Below are 21,245 nucleotides of genomic sequence, written 5' to 3' on the forward strand. Positions count from 1 at the left end.
CTGGGTCATAGACAAAGAAGTTCGTGAAGTTACAATTGGTTCTGAGCTCAGAGGGTTCCAAACTTGCTTTAATGCTCTACTTAGATAGACTGGAAATTTCTAGTTTTTTGAACAAGGATCCTTACATTTTTATATTATTCTGGTCCTGGTGCATTCTGCAGTTGGTCCCAGCTCCAGATTTTACACCTCCTGGCTTTCTTCTCTTCTTGAGCTACCTCACTGCTGGTTTTTCCCTGCCGAGTAAGGGCTCCCAGGGTGCAGAACTAGCACTCCCAGGAATTCCTTGTTGAGTTCTTCTCCTTTTCCTTTGACAATGCATAAGAAGTCACCCCTACTGTGATTTTCTTCTTCCTACACTTACTCATAGTTGTTTTTGCCTCTCTCTCCTCCTAATCCTCTGCCCTACTTCAATTGGATATTACTAGATTCCACCTGAGTCCAGATCTCAAATTAGTTTAAAATAACAGGCGGTCATTAAGTGACAGGCAATAAATGGCTCCTCTTGCAAGTGGACTCAAACATAACTTCTTGTTCTTTATGTAATTTTAATTTTTTGCGTTCTGTTTGTCTTCCTACTCTCTTCCTCTGTTTCAGTAACCAACACCTATTCTCTGTCTGGGGCTTCCTGGGAACAGAGGACTATGAACACATCCCAATGACTCCTGCTGCTGCTGTAAGACTAATGTTCTCAGAATATTTCCTTCTTGACAATTTTTCATGAGTAGCTTCAAATAACCACTAACCCATGTTGAAGGCTGTTGAGATTGTGTAGAAAAGTCATAGGTGGTGATGGACAAGATTTTCGTGGAAGTTAACATTTGTACTTAAGCAAAACTCTCAGCTGGAGTTTTCTGCACTTGTCTACATGAAATCTATGATCACACAATCACTAACACATTCTAAAACAAATCACAAGATATTTTTTGCATCTCTTTTTAACCCTTCCTGGGAAACTCTTCTTAAAATATTCTTCTGTTATTTTATTATTAAAGGGAAAAAAAGTCACCTGTAAAGTAAGATCTTCCTATTTACTATTTGAAATTCATTTATTTGCTTGCCTTTCTATTTGACTCTGTCCACTAGAAAGAATGCAGAAGGCAGAATCTCTTAAGATACTTTCTCTGTCTACACTGTTTAATCACAGAGTACATTGAGAATGGAAGAATTTTCATTATGAATAATTATTGTGATGCAAAAATCCATTTTGGAAGTTAAATTTTAAGAATAATATAATTTAAGCTCTCATCCTTTTGTATCTTCATGTCTACTGAATTTCAATAGATTAAAGGACAGACCCTGTCTCTCAGGAAATGCCCATCTTAAATGGCAGTGCCGCAACAGAATTCATTTTGCTGGGGTTCACGGATCGCCCAGAGCTCCAGCCTGTCCTCTTTGTGCTGTTCCTGGCCATTTACCTCATCACCCTCTCAGGCAACCTGGGCATGGTGGTGTTGATCCAGCTGGACTCTCGCCTGCACACACCCATGTACTTCTTCCTCAGGAACTTGGCCTTCGTGGACTTGTGTTACACCTGCAATGCAACTCCACAGATGCTGAGGAATTTCTTATCAGAGAGGAAGACCATCTCCTTTGGGGGCTGCTTTACACAGTGCTTCATTTTCATTGCTCTTCTCCTCACAGAGTTTTACATACTGGCTGCAATGGCCTATGACCGCTATGTGGCCATATGTGACCCTCTGCGCTACAGTGTGAAAATGTCCAGGAGAGTGTGCATCTGCTTGGCCACATGTCCTTATGTGTATGGTTTTTCTGATGGGCTCTTCCAGACCATTCTGACCTTCCGCATGACCTTCTGTAGGTCCAATGTCATCAACCACTTCTACTGTGCTGACCCACCGCTCATCAAGCTCTCCTGCTCTGACACTCACATCAAAGAGCACGCCATGCTCATCTCAGCTGGATTCAACCTCTCCAGCTCCCTCACCATCATCCTGGTGTCCTATGTCTTCATCATCATGGCCATCCTCAGGATGAAATCAGCAGAGGGAAGGCGCAAGGCATTCTCCACCTGTGGATCTCACATGGTGGCTGTCACCTTGTTTTATGGGACTCTCTTCTGCATGTATGTAAGACCACCAACAGACAAGACTGTTGAGGAATCCAAAATAATAGCTGTCTTCTACACTTTCGTAAGCCCATTGCTTAATCCCTTGATCTACAGTCTGCGGAACAAAGATGTAAAGCAGGCCTTGAAGACTGTCCTCAGAAGAAACATCATCAGGACAGTGTCAACCCCTCCACTTGCACATAAACCCTAACTTTAAAATTTTGACCCAAATGTATTTGCATTTTATAATGAATTTCAGCATTCTTCATGGTTATGTTAGGAGTGGTGCAGCCGAATTGGTAATATTTAGAGAAAAATGAGTTGCCTTCATTTTTTGTAGGCCTACCTCCTTAACATGCACCATGGACCAGAGGCATTGGCATTATTTTGGAAGTGTAAGAAATACAGAAATACATTCTGCTTCTTAGATTCAAATCCATATCTTAATCCAATTCTCAAGTGTTTTGTAGGCATATAAAGTCATGGAGAACCATTGCTCTGAGTGAGAACTTGCTCCGGAATACCCCTGTGTTCTTATTGTTAACAACAGTAGATAAGATAAACATGTTCTCAGCTCTGTCCCTTCCATTCATTTTCTCATTTGTGTTTTTATTAAAGAATCATTCAGAGCCAGAACTCTGTATTCCTCTCCTAACTCACTAAGTGAAACCAGAAATTGTGTGTCATGATGGTGGTTTCCTGTTTCTTATGAATGTGCTTATGTAGTAAAGAGGACAATGGAAAAAATGTGGAACATATTGGTTATATGTTTTCTAAACTTGAGTTTTGGGATCTAACTGAGCTACACAAACTCACCTCCTCCTTTGACATCCAGCCTAGAGGGATTGATTTCTGTTTCACCTGCTTTTGAGAATTTGGAAACAAATTGATTGAAGAGTAAATCATGTAATTAAAAGGTGAAGTACAGAAACTGAGTTAGCAATGAGTCATAAAGAAAAACTACCTTGCTTCCACTATCACTTCTATTGTCAATTGTGTTTTGTAAGTAAAACATAGGCCTGGGACATGGCCTGTGGACATGCACGTGGCAGTAGAGATTTTATCTAGGTAAAGGAAGAAATCATTTTAACATTTTCAAAAACACCAACAAAGCATGATATATTCGTTTTTAGAATTTTCACTAAAATGAATGGCAGGAGAAAAAAAGATTCTTCTTCTACCAGAGTATAGGTGTACTAAAAAAAAAAAAAAAAAAAAAAAAAAAAAAAAAGATATATAAGGGATTTTGACTTGGCAATTCCTACAGAAAGATATATTAGTTTGGGGTGTTCAGTTAATATCTGGTGATCAGATTTTGAATGAATAACTAATCAATCATTTTAGGTAAATTAAGTGACTTCATAGTCTTCCATGTAAAGAGCAAATTATTAATTTTTATTAGCAATCCAAGTTCATTTCTCCTCATGAATAGAAGTTCACACTATATGAAATTGCTTTTTAGCCTCTGGGATCTAACCAAGATTAGTTTAAATGAAGTCAGTTTGGTTAGATGTGCTGACATAGACCAGTTAGATAAAGATATGTCCTGTTTTTTATCTTGGAGTCATATTAACTTATACGATATTGCCTCTATTGACCCTATCCATAATAGCATTTGATACCAGAGTATTTCTGATCCAAATACATAATAATACTATTATGAGTAACCATGCTATAATATAACAGTTGTCAAAAGTTTAATTAGAACGAGTAAGAAAACTTTAAGTGTTTATTGTGCTCAAAATAAACCAGGAGATTGAACCAGATGTTTCCAGAAAGCCTCCTGACAGCAGTTGGTATAGTTTAAAAATACAATGGAGGAAATATTTTGACCTTTTTCAAAGTTTTCTTTAACAGGTCTTTCCTCTTGATCACTCTCTTGGTTGATCTGAGAATGTGGGGAACTTTTTCAACTATGTAGCATGATTCTCTGTCACTGCATGTTGTTTCCCTTCTGCAGACATCCTAGGTCACAAACTAGAATCTCAGCAGGCTCTTTCAATGATTTGGTTTCAATGATTACTATACTTCTTGTTTGATCTCAAAGTAATCATCTCTCAAGTGGTTGGTGACAAACACTGAAGACTCTTGGGAGAACACAACTAATGAGAGATTATTAAAATGACTAAGGGAACCATACAGAGAGTTTGATAAACGTTCTGACATCACAGTCCCCAAGAGCTGATACTTAAGGAACTAAACATATTAATTGATTGTACTTTCTTAATCTTGTGGAATAACTGGATTTGCCCTTGGAAATCTCTAAGATCCTAGGCTACAGTTCCTGATTTATTGACGGTGAAATACCATTTTTTTGATATGGCAGATCCAGTCTAATGGATCTACCTATTTTTTTGTAGTATGAATGATGTCATTTGGGAGTTCTAGCGAACCTCCTGCATGACTTACAGGGCCAGGCAGGAAATTTCATGTATAAGTGGGGGTGAATTCTCTGAAGTTTATGTCATCAACTTTTGTTTGCAGTCTAGAAACGACTCTGGTGCAAAGTTATCAGAAACTTGTAGTCCTCAGAATTTTCCTTTCAATCTGGCAGTTATGTACTAAAACCTTTCTGAAAAAGCTTTTAACAAAGCATCACATTAAAATAGCAATCATCTATAAAAGAGTTAAAATGACCTTGAGAACACATTGTAATGCAATTGACAAGAAAATTTGGTGACTTCTGTAATATATATTTTAACATAATAAATAGAAATGTGACTGCTAATATTAGACCAGGATATATTAATTTTCTAGAAATTTCAAGTGACTTTTAGAACATTTATATCAGTTACATTTATCTATGTAAATATAATCTAAATGAGGTTTAATACATTTCTTTAACATTTCTCAAATAAGAGAGTTCAAAGGAAAATACAGAAAACTAGTAGTTGGATTACAAAACAACACCATGTAAGAGAAACTCAATTTTCTTTTCTTTCTGGTTTTTGTTGTTGTTGGTTTTGTTTTTGTTTTGTTTTTTGTTTTTTTGCAGAACTTGAGATCGAAATCAGGGCCCCAAGCACTCTACACTGAGACACAGTCCCATCCTGAAAAGAGGAAACTCAGTTTTCTTAAGTAATCAAAGACTTGATAAAGAGAAAATGAAGCACAAAATTATTTTGATAAGATACATAATCTTTGTTCTTTAGACTGGTTATTTAACAACTTATTCCTTGCTCTCCTTTCCCCTCCTCTTTCCTAAGTTCTGTGCCTAATTACTGTTTACTCCGTGTTCTCCTCCTTTACATCTTCAGACAAATTTGAATACTTCTAAAATAGGACAAGTTCTTCTTGTTCTCAAAATATTTTCCCATATCCTTACTAATAAAGCATCTTATTATTTTTTTTTAGCATAGGATGCACACAGTTGTTTCACTTATTATTTCCAAGAGTTTTAATTAGGTATGAACATTAAAATTACCTCTTAGTGACCTTAATTTCTGGAGAAAAATGTAAAGTACACGTTAGAAAGTTTTTTAGAGATCATAATTCTTTATAGTATAATTTTTGTGTATACTACTGGACATGTTTCTTAGCAGACCCATAAAATTTCAAACTCTACTCTGTAATAAAAAGCTATATATTACAACCACAAGACTGGATTCCAAATCAGAATAATACTCCATGTATGTATAATATGTCAAAATAAACTTTACTGATATGTATATCTAAAAAGAACATATAAATAAAAATATGGGCAAAGAATAAAAAAGAAGAAATGTGGCAAATATTCTATTTCCAGCAGTAATAAATGTGGGCTGTAATTATGATATGTCTAGGATACTCTTTGTTAGGGGTAACTGGTTCAGTTGTGGCTCGCCGGTAGCTCCCAGAAAAATGCTCCACAGACACGAGAACTCACACAAAAGACTTTATTTTATGGTGACAGATAAGGTCCACTAGGGGTGGAAAAAGAAAAAAAAAAGAAGAACATGGCGTATGGCTTCTCTCAGATATTGGAATTTTGCGGGCTGGGAGGAACCAATTGTGGAGGAGAATTCTTGTAGACTGACTGATGGACCAATAACATGTTAGAACATAACGTGGGAGGCAGCAAGATGGCGGCACCGTAAGCCGGAAATTCCTGTAACGGAAGAGAAAGGTGGCTTTATACCTTACATTCGCCCATTTTCTTTTTTATAAAAAATATGTTTTTTTTTTTGGGGGGTATATGGATGAAGGTCAGTCTTCTGTAATTACTTCCTGCTGAGTGTGGACGTAGAGCTGGTATCATTGTGGCAGGAAGAGTTGGGGACTTGATAGTTTTTCTGGAGGCACACCTGTAGCTGGGCTCCGATTTCTGTAAGATCCTGATATTTCTGCAATACAAGCTGATTAGTTGACATGGAAGTAAAAGACAGGGGGCTCCCCTTTTCAGCTGGCATTCTATTGGAAAAAAAAATTCAGTGGTTAGGAAAATTACAAATAGGAATCCAGTCCTCATGCCTGGGCATGGTTTTCTGGTTTTTCAATCATCTGGCTCCCAGTTTCTGGAACGGGAGAAAGGGTGGAGGGCTTCATGATCTTCAGTCTGAGACGAAGGGGTCCCACAGGAGTGGTTGAGTATCAGTTGGAAGAAGCCTGTGGATTAGGAGCTGGAGAAGGGTTAGTGGACAGAGAATAGAGCTTAACCGGAGAAATGTGCAGCCATCCTGGTAAGTTTTGTACCTTGACAGCTGTTGGCGTGGCCAGGATCACTGTATGGGGTCCCTGTGGGAGAACTGTCCAGGTTATCTAAGAAGAAACTCAAGTGAAAGGGTCAGTTCAAGTAAAAGCAAAGAGATTTAGCACTGAAAAGTATGTGGTGGAAGAAGGGATAGAGGAAAGCAGGGTGTAAGGATTGGACACAATGGGAAAGATGGGGACCCCTGCTGAGTTAAATGTCATGCCAGGTAAGGTTATAAGACTGGGTAAGGTACTGAAATTCCTTAATGAAGGTTGCAGTGTTGGAGGTGAAGGAACCTAGCCGCTTCTCTATTTGAGACAGATCAGACAGTGAAAAGGGGATTAGGACTCTGATTACTCCCTTCGCACCAGCTACCTCCCGTAAAGGGGCTAAGACATGTGCAGGAGACCATGTGGTGGGGGGACTTGGTGGGCTGAATGGAGGAGCGGAAGGAGAAACAGAATGAGGCAAAGAAGAGTAATGGACAGGGACTTCTGCAGTAGGAGGCCTGTAAGGAGATGACTCATCAGCTGGATCGAACTCGGAAGAGAAAGAAGGGTTAAAAGGTGGGGGAGAAGCCAAGAGAACATGTTCAGGTTTTTGAGGAGAGCAGAGATTAGGTTTAGCCTGAAAGAAAGGAAAAACACGAAAGGGAAAAGTCTCTTTCCATTCACTAGATTGCCCACATATGTACTTAATTATAACTAGCATAATTAGGCATATAATTATACCTAGTATAAAGCTAGAATTTAGGGTGTCATAAATAGACCATTCTGACTTACTATCTAAAGGACAGTTTAGCTCTAATTCAGGGCACAGGTGAAGGTGTTTGAGATAGTTTAATAAACATCTCAGGGGCGAGTTTGCTGGGCTGGAAGTCCTGGATCCCATGGTGAAGACTGAGACTCACCTGGCTAGTGATTAATGGCGTCCCAAAAACCATGTGCCAGGCAACAAGAAGGTTGTTAGTACAGAGTTCTGGTCGTCACTAGTACCAGTGTCCAACCAGGCATTAGCCAAGAGAGTTTGAGGACCTGGCCAGGATTTTGAGCGAGACGAAAAAATATAAAAGAGCCTCAAACCCTGAGAAAGAATCTCAGCATCATAAAATCAGGAATCCACCCAGCAACTAAGACCAACTATAGGGACCAACCGTAACTATGAAAGTCATGGTTGGAGGTACCCCCACACCTCGGCAGTCTTGAGAGCCCTGGATATTATCAACGGCCACTTCTCAGATCAACTGAGATGTGTTTAAGTGGTCAGGGGGCCTGCCTAAGGGGAACTCACAAATTTTGGAGTCCTGTGTTGCATGCAGAAAACTGGACGTCCAGGTAAATGGAAGGTGAATCTCTATCCGCAGGCACTGGGGCTATCGGATGGGAATCCGCTTGCTTAGTCAGTGGAAAAACCCATCCCGGTTTCGGCACCACATGTTAGGGGTCGCTGGCTCAGTTGTGGCTCGCTGGTAGCTCCCAGAAAAAACGCTCCGCAGACAGGAGATCTTATGCAAAAGACTTTATGTGGATGGATAAGGTCCGCTTGGGGTGGAAAAAAGAAAAAAGAAGGAGAACATGGCACATGGCTTCTCACAGATATTGGAATTTCACAGGCTGGGAGGAACCAATCGCAAAGGAGAATTCTTGCAGACTGACTGATGGACCAATAACATGTTAGAACATAACGTGGGAGGCAGCAAGATGGCGGCACCGAAAGCCAGAAATTCCTGTAACGGAAGAGGTGGGCGGACACAGATTGACAAGCGGTTGGGAGGCGGGAAATTCCTGTAACGGGAGAGAAAGATGGCTTTATACCTTACACTCTTTATCCATTTCTCCTTTTGGATTATGGATTATAAAAAAAGAATTTTATGCATGTTGGTGACAACATGTATTTCTTATTAATGTGCATTATTTTCTACATTAATAATTAATTGTATGACTTTAATTATTGATGCAAACTTAATTGTGCCCTGTGTCCCTTTTACTTATAGCACAATAAAAACTAAATATTTCTGTTTTAATAAAAGCTATATATTAGGTATTTTTTATATTTAAAGTCTTACAGATTTTTACTTGGTCTGAGAAATAAATTGTTCTTGTAGATTTTCACGAGCCCCAACTTTGTGTCTTTACTCATAAGAATTTTGCTTTCCTCTTGTCATAGGGAAAATCTTTCATGTGGTCTTCTTTTCTCCTGTTTTAAAAATTAGAAAAAGAAGGTTAGAAAGATTTCTCTTTTTTATATATACCTTTAACTAATATTTCTTAATATGTCAGTGCACATGTTTTGGAGTAACCGTTAGGGAATCTTAAAAAGTTAAAGGTAGATAAGCAAACTTATGTTAGGCAGTTATTTTTATCTTAATTGGAAAATATCTAAATATGAAAGGAATATCAGTCATTAATAAGTTGAGTGTCAATTTAGAGGCATGAATTACTATTGGATCCAAGTACATCTGCTTGCAATTGAATGCCAGTACTCAGGAGGTGGGAGTTGATGTGAAAGAAATCAGGTTTATTCAAGGGCCAGCACCCTGGAAGATCAGGGTAGCTGTTGTCCCTGGACACCCAAAGAAAAGAAAACCTTGGGAAATTCAGGATTGCAAAAGAGCTTCCACAGGGAGGGAAAGGAGTTACTTTGTGCAGTGGGCAGTAAGGCTATGTACTGAAGGGGTCTTCATCCTCCAGGGAATTTTTTTTCTCTGTTTTTAACTTTTTTTTCCTCTGGTCAGAACATAGCAACAGACCTTGACCTTCTCGGGACGTTTACAAATGTATTCCTTTACTGCAAGTTAGGCAGTTTACAAGCATGGTGTTATCTGATGAAGACAACATATACACAAATACACCCATACATAAACAAATGGAGAATGAAAACTTAAACTTAAATGTTGTGACTTTTATTCCAAAATTCCAGGCATGTGACAGATGCAACAATGTAAACACACTAGCTAAAAAAAGCATACTTTAAGATCCAAGGTATGTTACTGACAGCTGAGGTGGCCTAGTCCGTTACCAAGCTTTACACAGATATTGCTGGAAATAACTTTTAAGATTTTTTTCATTGATCATTTTTTTTCTAAAGGATTATATTTAAAAATCCTTTTGATAAGTTATATTCCCAAAGCTTGTATTTCAAAGAGATGACTACTGAGTTCTAGAGAGGAGTAGAAAATTTACACCTAAAAGCCACAAAGTAAGGATTAAAGTTTTCTCCTCTTGGTGTTTTGGGACACGTTTGCCTACTATCAGAGGTCAGTGTTATGAGGCTGTGGGTTTCAGTTGCTAAAAGAAAAGGAATGACTCAGGCATGTGGCTGCAGAGACAGTAGCAAAGGCCGGAATGCTCCAAAGTCCATATCAGTGGATAAAGAACCTGGAATATTGTCAATAATTCTTTCTCTTTTCAACATTTAATGTTTATTTTGGGGAAAAACCTGAATCATTTGAGAGCAAGAGGGGCTAGAATATGAGTCTTAGCCTTTAATTTCCCAAAGTAGGGATTCCTTCAGAGATGTTACTTTTGAGTCAGTATGTCCTTGAGGACCCTCCATGTACCAATCCAAGAGTGCATTTTAATTTTTTCTTTAGTTGTTTGATAATATTTCTTTCCAAGAGTTCTCCTAAGATGTACTATTTTATTGAAATTTACAGTTCTCCTGGGCCACTGGAATTTCTTATTATCTCTGTAAAATTATCAGATTTTTTCCAGAGAGTTCAAGATGCTGGTCTTTTGCCCTGGTTGGAACTTGTCATGGACCATGGTTTCCCTGAGATGCCAGGTTAGCTGTAGGAGTTTAGGCCCAGGGTTTCTGTCACAAGACTGGGGAAACACCAGTTCTTACCCCTTTGCTGAACAGGAAAAGATGGCTTACTAATAAACTTCAGCAAACAAACATCAGCACATGTAACAAAGTAAGAATGCTCAAAATGTCAAAAATGCCAACTTTGTGCCTGAGAGAGACCAACCCTGGAAGTCCCCACAGGGTTGGTGAGCAAGTAAAGAAGGAGTGTGTTAGATGTGGGGGCTGGAACTGGATGCTCACTCCTCTCAGGACTTATCAGGAGTTTTCTTTGGATTCCACTTCTGAAAACAAAACTTTAAAAACAAATTCTGATCAAGTTATAAAATTTTTGAAGCAATGGGATGCTTTGTGAACTGAAAGACTGAAAAAACAACTGTGAAGAAGTCCTGCGCATAGCCATTACAGCACAGATCACTGAACAGGAGGGATAGAGCATTGCCAACTTTCTTGAGATTTCTGTGACATGTTAGCATACCTTTTAAGGTAAACAGAGCTGCTGATGTTGATTGGTCTGTGGCCCAGTGGCTCAGTTTCATGCTGACCAAGTCTTAAAGCTCTCACCTTGTGTTTCATTCATGATTACAGAAGTCATCCCGGGGAATAGCTTGGCATAAATTTAGATCATGTGGATTCAGGCAAATGGCTTCAGTGGTGGCCCCATTTCTTTTTTCAACATAGCATTGCATCTTCTACAAAACTCAGTCAATCTTCCTCTTCCAAACTATTTATATCAGTGATTGGCAAATTGAAAAATGTACATTTTGACAGAGAAAAGAAAATAAATCAAAGTGATCTATAGTTTCAATGGAATCCCTATTAAAAGCTCATTGCTTGCTTTATGAAATATAAAAAAACTTTCCAAAAATTCACATGTAGCGAATGGCCTCCAAATGGCCAAGGTGATCTTGAGAAAGAACACAGCTGGTAGCATCTTGCTTTTTTATTTGAAAGCATCACAAAACTGTAGCAATTAAACCAGTATTACACTGGTACAATAATAGACAGATAGACCAGTGGAAAAGAATAAACAGCCTTGGAATAAATCCATGCACGTTTACTAAACTGATCTTGGACAAATGTGCCAAAAATGCACAATGCAGGAAACAGAGTCTCTTCAACAAATGCTGGTGGGAAAATTGGATCGTCACATCCAAATAATGAATCTGGATCTTACCTTATACCACATACAAAAATCAATTCAAAATAGACTACAGATTTAAACATAAGGCCTGATAGTATAAAACCCTTAAAGAAAATTTAAGGGAAAATCTTAATGACCTTGGGCATCGCATAGATTTCTTGATCTGATACCAAAGTACAAGCAACAAAAGCAAAAATTGATGAGTTGTATAATGTCAAAATAAAATAAAAAAATAAAAATAATACCATGTTGGTACATTTGTGCACTCTTATAGTCCCAGCTACTCAGGACAATAAGATTGGAGGATTGTTTGAGTTCAGGAGTTCTGAGACAAGTGGGACACAATACAACACTTTCTCTAAGTAATGAATAAGTAAAAATAAACAAACAAACTAAACAAAACCAAAGCAAACCAGAAAACCTATCTCAACCAATTGAAAAGGCAATCTGAAGAATCAGAGAAAACAGTGGGGTGTGGTGGTGGATGCTGGTAATCAGTTACTTGGGAGGCTGAGGCAGGAGATGACAAGTTGAAGGCCAACCTGAGCACCTAGTGAGACCCTGTTTCGAAATAAAATTAAACACTAGTGCTTGGAATGTAGCTCAGTGGAAGCACCCTGGGGTCAATCCTTGGTACCAAAAGCCAAAATCAAACAAACAAACAAAAAAATTCCAGAGAAAGTATTTTTGAACCTTGTATCTGATAAAGGAGTTAACATCCAAAAGATATTGCGAACACCTCAACTCAATAGCAAATAAACAAGCAAGGAAACAAAGACTCAGCAACAAATAACCCCATTGAAAAATGGGCAAAGGATTTGAACAGAAATTATTTTTCAGAACAAAACATTCAAGTGCATCACAGAGTTAGGAAAATATATTTGACATCTCCAGGCATCCAGGAAATGTCAATCAAAATTATATCTCCTCACATGAGTTAAAATTGTCATTCTAAAAAAAAAGAAAGGCAACAAACAATAAGTGTTAGCAAAGATGTGGAGGAATTATAGTGCTTGTACATATTTGGTGGGAATATAAAATGTTATATCATCTTTGGAAAACAGTGTGGAGGTTCCTTAAAAATTTTTAAAAATACAGCTATCATATTATCTAGTTTTCCAACATCCAGTCATATATCCAAAAATTTGAAATAGGGATTCTCCAGTGTAATATAGCTGCACTTCTACATTTATGGCAGCATTATTCATGATAGTTAAGATATAGAAATAATCCAAATGTTTATCAATGAAGGAATAGATAAAATATAGTACATGATGGATTATTAGTCAATGTTTAGTTAAAAAAGGATGTTCCTGCCTTTTATCAAAAAGGAAGACATGAGAAGTTCCAGGCTAATGAGCAGTTTCAGTAGTGCAAGGTGAGGAAGTCCTGAAGAGCTGCTGTAAAACATTGTGCCTGGAGTTAACATTACTGCATTGTGCATCTAAAGGTTTAGGAGGGTATATCTTGTGTTAAGTGCTCTTATCACATAAAAAGAGAAAAAAACAAAGCAAAGGATAAAACAAGATACATTGTACTTGTATGTCTCCCACAGAGTTCATAGGACAGACTCTAGCAAATTTGAAATTGTGGAAAATGTGACAGGGAAATAAAATTAGCTTCCTCTATCCCCAGTGCTTCTGTTAAATCCAAGTGGGACAATGATTCCAGATTAGCACTCATCACTGAGCCTCCTCAGTTCTTCTGAGATTTGCCGTAAAAAAACAAGTACCATCTCTCACATCCTGGAATAAATACAACCTGATCTTGCTGCTTAGAGAGGTATTAAGAAACTGCCTTAATCAGAGGTTGAGAAAATACTGCCACACCAAACCAGAAGTAAGTTCCTGTGCTTTTATGTTTCTTATTTTCAGTCAAAAGAAAATTGTATTAAAGGTTCTTACCCATGATTTATAGGCATTGACATCCTTGAGAGTTGGGTCACTGACTTTGTGAATCAGTATCATATAAATTTTGACATTTAGTTGAAGATAATAGACATAATGTTTCTCAGGGACTGTAGGTAAAGAAAGTAAAGAGGGGTAGTAAGTTATGGAAAGTGTTAATTCTATTTTGGACAACAGTCGTTACAAGCTTATTTCATGCAAAGTGTTAATTTCCAAGTACTTGAAATTAATTCACTATTTTATCCTTCTGACAACCTGTTTCAAATTTCATAGCCAAAAAGCAAATTTCAGATAGGTGAGCTAAACTTGGCACTTATGTGAAGTTAGAGTTCATAACTGGTGAATTAAAAATCATAATCACTTACTGGAATTAGTTTCACAAATTCTGATTTTCTAAATACAAAAATATTAACATATTCAGGAAGGCAGAACAGGTTCAACTTTTAAAATGATTCATTTCTTTTGCAAAAGCTTCAACTGAACTACGTGTTACACAAGTTCACTCAAGGAATTTATTGGTGTGAGGGTTGTGTATAAATTCCAGAACCATTCAAAACTTTTGTTGACTTAAGTGGATTTCTGAGCTCACTGAAAAAACTCATTGAGTTGTTACTTTAGGTTCAAACTGATCATTTGTGTTTGATTTTCAGGGCTGTCCAGGAAATGAGCTTGCTATTTATATGTAAATATAATCAGGGCTGCATTTGTAAACATGCACACAATACATTTATAAATTTTTTTCGATTTATTTCTTTTTATTGTTTTTTTAAGTTACTCATAACATTAAGATTCATTCTGACATAATTTTAAAAGTATGGAATATTATTTGTTCTAATTTAGTCCCCAGTACTTCCCATTTTCCTCTCCACCTATAACACTTTTATTGACCTTGAGGTTCACCTTCAACCTGGAAACTCTCTATGCACTTTTGTATGCAGGTGCTCTAGGGAATTGCTGTAATCAGCTCCTAATTACTGATAATTCCTTTATTTCTTCTTTTCTACATTCTATTAGAACATTTCTCAACAGAACTGGTGGAAGAAATAGGTATTCAATGAGAAAGGCATAGAGACAGACCCATTCATTTTCCTTGCCCTAAAAAGAATATTATTTTGGAAACAGATTCAGAGAGGAATCGTAATTTTTTTTTACATGTAGTTTCTAACAGCTTAGAACTTTCTATGTCCCCAAGGAGAAAATGGAAATCTGTTTCAATTTTGTATTTCCTACAGCTCTCCATTTGCAGGAAATGATACAGTTAAATTGACTGAGTTTCAGTCACAATGAAGGTTTTTTCTTAAAAAGTCACTACTTATTATGTTTCTACCGTTCATCTCAAACATATTGCTTATCTCTACCTTTCCAAACACAGATTGATAAAATCATATCATATTTTTTCTGGAGATCTCTATGATACATTTAGCTTTGGTGCACCCTGGGTTCTAATAATGTGTGTGTTTGTGTGTGTGTGTGTGTGTGTGTGTGCACGTGTAAAAACACCTGGGGACTGAACCCAAGGCACTTTACCATAAAACTAAATCCTCGGTCCTTTCTCTTTTGAGACAGAGTCTCACCAAGTTGCTGAAGGTCTTGCTTAGTTACTGACTGGCCCTGAATTTGCAATCCTCCTGCCTTAACCTCCTCAGTCACTGGGATTAAAGGTGTGTGCCACTGTGCCTGAAGTCTTGGTTGATATTTTACAGAACTCTCACTGATGAAAGCAAATGAGAAAGGAAAATAGTGATTACGTGAAAATCTAAGGCCATTTGCAGACGAGGGATTGGGCCAATGCTCACAGCAGAGTTCATGTACTTAGATCTAAGACATATATGAGCTTTTACATTCAGGGGATAAGAATTTGAGTTTGCACTTTTATCTCACTTGAGAATTCATGGTTTCAATGGATTTTTCAAGGCACTCATATTTTTAAAATGTTTAAGAACAAATCTTGGGATAAGTTCTGGTTACATAATTTTTCTTGATACTATTTCCCTTTTTCTGAAACAAAATCTTCTTTTATTCACTTGTGATTGAATAATCTGCAAAATGTTCTGCAATTCTAACCTCTTGAAATGAGTTCCCTCTAGTGCATAACCATTGGTGTGGAAACCCTTTCTCTGGGGCATGTTTCCTATTATATTTTTCATGGAAGGTGGGTGCTCTTCTCATTGCTTATCCTCAGGGTCAGTTTTGATAGTCTGTGTGTTCCAGGCCTGCTCTGTGCCTTTGAATATGTCCCTGTGCTTGAAAGAGCCCCAAACTTTGTTCAATGCTCTGCTGGAATAGTCACACAACTCTTAATTTTTGAACAAGGAGTCTTCATTTATTATTTTCTACTGAACACAGTGTATTATGTTATGTGGTCTGAGTTCCAAAGTTTTACCCTTCTTATCTTTCTCCTGTACTGGAAGTATTCTTCGCTTTCTTTCTCTGTCAGTGACTTGGTACAGATTACCAAGCCCAGGTGTCCCTTGTTCCATATCCCCCTTTTCCTCTGGTAATACACAGGTAGCAAGACCTGCCAGGGTTTTCTTCCTAGTGTATGCATCTACTGTTGGCACTTTTCCTCTCTCTTTATTTGAAATACTCTGCTTTGTCTGCACTTGTATTTCTGGAGTCTGCACAAGTCACACAGTTTTCTAGGCAAAACTGTTTCAGATCTCTCCCATTGGTCATTAAGTGACATGCAAAAAGGGTGTCCTCCTGAGAATGAACTGATCATGTACAATGACTTGCTTTCCATTTTTTTAAGCCTAAAATGTTATATCAAGATCATTTCTCTTCCAATTTTGTCTATTCTGGTTTTCTCCATCAAGTCTTCCTTTGGAGTTTCCTAGGTGTCAAGGAGCAGGAGAACATCTCCTTTACCCCTGCTGCTGTCACATGAATAAACATAAAATTTTCAGAACTTTTCTGCTAGACCCTCTTGAAAGGAAGCTTCAGTTAACCCTGATCCCTGTGCTGCACTGAGACCTGTTGACGTTCTTGATGGAAAAGTCACACAGAGGAGAATCAGACTTCCAATAAAATGATCCATTTCTACATGAGGGAACACCCCAGGTGGAGTTTTCTGCTCCCCTTTGCATTAACTGCACACACACAAATCATTAGCAGACCCCAAGACGATTTCAAATGATATTGTTACTTTTGCTCTTTATCTTTCCAAGGGCACCTTTCTCAAGATAGCCTTTAACTTATTTTTAATTTTTTCCTTCAGTTTTTTCTTTCCTCAAAAATGTCACCTTTTCAGGGAGCTCTTCCTTGCTTTTCCTGTTTAAAAATTCCAATACCCATTCTCTAAAACACCTTTCTTTTCCTCATAGTTCTGCTATATAAAATACCATTTATACACTTACAATACCATCAGTCCATATCCATCAGGAATTTTGAAAATATTCAATTCTGCATCTGCATTATTGAATCCCAAAATAGGCACAGTGACAGGAAGCCTTGTTTTATGAATATCTGGTCTGATATCCACACTTACTTGAGAGGGAGACAGGATAGATTTTTGTTGTCACTTAAAAAGCGACATGGAGAAACTTGTTTATAAATTCAAAACTACAAAATTGTAGATGCAACATGATGGGCAGAGGCTCCCAACTGATTCCCAATCCCAAACTTTGCCATTGCTTCTAAGTACCGTGTCCCTTGCTGTCATGGTGCAATGGATCTCAGGGTGTCAGTGATCCACACAGTGGAGAACAATGGTGTTGGGGAAGGTGTGCCACAGCTCTGTATTCCATGCTGCACCTCATATGGATGCCATGCTTGTCCTTGTTCCAGCTGGTCCTTGTCACCAAACATCTCAAGTCTTTCCGGATACACAGGGATCTTCTTAGCAAAGTCCAGACTTAGAAAGACCAACTGCTGCAATTGCCATTGAAGTTCTCAGGTCAGACAATTTGGGTTTGTATCTCTGATCCTGTGCTCAATAGCAATGTGAACTTGGTTCAATATTTTCATCTTTCTATATTTTTCTAAACTCTGACATGAGTATTATAATATCTATTGCAGAGTGCTTTGTTAGAAGCAAATGTATACGTTGCACACAAATAGTTTAGAACCTCAATTTGGTGGACAATTAACAGTTCATCAATGTTATCAATAGCTCTTAATGCCTTCAACACAGGCTTATTAAATTCTACATAAAGAAGGTCAACTCTAAAAGTGAGACTTCGTTCTAACTTTATGTAAGTTACAGTACTGGTAATTCCTTTTGCAAGAATTGGGCAAATTATAAAGATTTTAAATATGAGAAAAAAGGTATAGTATAAAAACATCTTCTGTGAAAGAGAGGTAGGATTCAGCATTAGATGTGATGTGAGGAGAAATTAAAAGGCAAAGGGAGGACAAGGGCATAAACTGGGGGCATAGATCAGTGGTGGAGTACAGGTTCAGTATGGGTAATACTCGGTTCAATTCCTAACATGGGAAAAAATGAAAAGCCAGAGAGAATTGCAATAAATCTTGTAATTAAAAAGATATATTCAATAGTTTAATTGTAAATAATGCTAAGCTTAATTTCTTAAAAACAACAACAACAAAAAAATGACACAACTTTTTGCTGTAACTGTCTTCAAAATACTGTGTGAGAATTCATTCCATTGGAAGATGCTTTAAAAATTTATTGGGCAGAGATTTATGGAACTGGAAAATCCTTTATTGCTATTGATAATTACTAGATATGAAGATCCAAATATCCCACAGAAGGCTTTCTGAAACAAATTGAATTATTTGATTAACAGGTTTTGCAAGCAATTGCTTTTCACACAAAATTTCAGTAAGCACTAAATTCTATTAAGTTTCTGACCTCTTTCAAAGCTCTACTAGGATAGAGAGAAGAGACAAATGTTGAAGCTCATCTATGCTCTCAGTTATACATGCTTTTCAATTTTTATTCTCCTTAAAATCCAGTATAGAATTTATGAGAGGTAGTTATGGTACAATAATAAACTAGATTTTGTATTAGCTGTGGAATAATGAGAATTTGAAAGTACATAATTATTGTGATTTAATGTGCTAAAAAATAAATGAATATCTGTAAGCTATGCTGGAAGCAAGGGACAGAGAAGGAATACATCATTCTCATACGTTCATTAAGAAGGAATAAGATGAGAAATTCTTCATAAAGTAGTAGGCATTAATCTGGGTGTTATAGGATAAATTGAAATTGAGAGGCAAAAATAATAATAATAATAATAATAATTAATAATAATGCCAGGAGAAAGAAGAGGTGTAACTTACCTGCAAATGTATGTGATTATGTATGTATGTATGTATGTGTCTGTCTACCTAATAGCATGTGTGTAGGTATAGAGATAGAAATGGAAAAGTAAAATAAACCAAAAGACATAAAAATTTAGTGGTTACACAAAATCAGTTTGGTGGTAGAACTCATTGTCGATGATATATTTTTTGGAAAAAAGTGACATTCTCATTACAGTTTGGAATGTCATGTCTGTTTCTTTTCTGTAGTTTCAAGTTCAGACTCTGAAGTTCCAAAATGCCCATCTTAAATGGCAGTGTTGTAACAGAATTTGTTTTGCTGGGGTTCACGGATCGCCCAGAGCTCCAGCCTGTCCTCTTTGTGCTGTTCCTGGCCATTTACCTCATCACCCTCTCAGGCAACCTGGGCATGGTGGTGTTGATCCAGCTGGACTCTCGCCTGCACACGCCCATGTACTTCTTTCTCAGGAACTTGGCCTTCGTGGACTTGTGTTACACCTGCAATGCAACTCCACAGATGCTGAGGAATTTCTTATCAGAGAGGAAGACCATCTCCTTTGGGGGCTGCTTTACACAGTGCTTCATTTTCATTGCTCTTCTCCTCACAGAGTTTTACATACTGGCTGCAATGGCCTATGACCGCTATGTGGCCATATGTGACCCTCTGCGCTACAGTGTGAAAATGTCCAGGAGAGTGTGCGTCTGCTTGGCCACATGTCCTTATGTGTATGGTTTTTCTGATGGGCTCTTCCAGACCATCCTGACCTTCCACATGACCTTCTGTAGGTCCAATGTCATCAACCACTTCTACTGTGCTGACCCACCGCTCATCAAGCTCTCCTGCTCTGACACTCACATTAAAGAGCACGCCATGCTCATCTCGGCTGCATTCAACCTCTCCAGCTCCCTCACCATCATCCTGGTGTCCTATGTCTTCATCATCACGGCCCTCCTCAGGATGAAATCAGCAGAGGGAAGGCGCAAGGCATTCTCCACCTGTGGATCTCACGTGGTGGCTGTCACCTTGTTTTATGGGACTCTCTTCTGCATGTATGTAAGACCACCAACAGAAAAGACTGTTGAGGAATCCAAAATAATAGCTGTCTTCTACACCTTTGTAAACCCATTGCTTAATCCCTTGATCTACAGTCTGCGGAACAAAGATGTAAAGCAGGCCTTGAAGACTGTCCTCAGAAGAAATGTCATCAGGACAATGTCAACCCCTCCACTTGCACATAAACCCTAACTCTTAAAATTTTGGTCCAAATGTATTTTCATAAGCTTCTGACAATATGCTCAGAAAGGTAAGTTAGTACAGTCATTATGGAGAACAGTATGGAATTTTCCCAAAAATTTGCAGATAGAACTACCATATGTTCTGGATTTTCTATATCCAGGTATAAATCTAAGGAAATGCAGTGTTTTCAGGAAATAGATATGCTTCCACATTTTTTGCAGGTTCATTCACTATAACCAAGACATGAAATTAAGACATGTGTTCATCAGTGAATCAATGGAAAATGAAAATATGGATTATATTTGGTCTGAAGAAAGGGGAAAGTATTGCCATTTTGGCAACTTGATGAAATGAATAAAGCACAGAATGGAATAATAATAATGCTGCAAGATTTCACTTGTAGTTGGACTCTGAAATGTCTAACCCATAGAAACAGAGTAAGAATGGTCAACAAGGACTGGTGAGGGAGGAGGACAAGAAAATGTTTTTTAAAGGACACAAAATTTCTCTTAGGAGGAATAAATTCAGGAGATCTATGGCACGACATGGTGACTTAGTAACAATGTGCTTAATGCTTGAACATTGTCCAGAGCAGCTTTTAATGTTTGTATTGGAAGAAAAATAATAACTATTAACTTACCATTCTACTGGGGATGTAGCTCAGAGGCAAAGCACCCCTGAGTTTCATTCCCAGTATCAAAATAAAATAAAATAAGTTTAATAATGCCTTTTTGTGTTTTGAAGATGAGTTTTAGACCTACTATATCCAAATCTGTATTCAACCAGACTCCAGGTGATTTGCAGGCACATTAAATTTTGAAAACTATTGCTGCAGATGGAATTCCCCAATGGGTTTTGCCCGGAACACTGATGGACTGTTATTGATTATAGTGGTGAGCAGGGTAGACATGCTCTCAGCTCAGTTTCTTACAACCATAATTATTCTCCTATGTCTTTTTGATTAAGGATTCTTTATGAAACAATCTATTCTTTTCATTGACTCACTAAGTAAAACCAGAAGCAATAGGTCATGATCAATTTTTTACGATTATGCTTGTGTTGTGGTGGCAGTGACAATAAAAGGAGGGAAGAATGGTAGGGTTTTTTTGTTTTGTTTTGTTTTGTTTTGTTTTTGACCTGAGCTTGTGGATCCAGGCCTAAGATATGGGGACCTAACTCCTGTCTCT

The 21,245-nt window shown here is 37.7% G+C and overlaps 1 protein-coding gene across 1 annotated transcript; it reads left to right on the forward strand.

Moving 5' to 3' along the window:
- Positions 1-1,310: 1,310 nt before the first annotated feature.
- Positions 1,311-20,067, forward strand: LOC124959104 (olfactory receptor 5M11-like). The gene is made up of 2 exons (XM_047517744.1): positions 1,311-1,906; positions 19,092-20,067. The coding sequence occupies exons 1-2, from the start codon at positions 1,311-1,313 to the stop codon at positions 20,065-20,067; spliced, it is 1,572 nt and encodes a 523-aa protein (XP_047373700.1).
- The last annotated feature ends 1,178 nt before the right edge of the window (positions 20,068-21,245 follow it).

The sequence above is a fragment of the Sciurus carolinensis genome, chromosome 11, assembly GCF_902686445.1.
Source record: "Sciurus carolinensis chromosome 11, mSciCar1.2, whole genome shotgun sequence".
Lineage (NCBI taxonomy): Eukaryota > Metazoa > Chordata > Mammalia > Rodentia > Sciuridae > Sciurus > Sciurus carolinensis.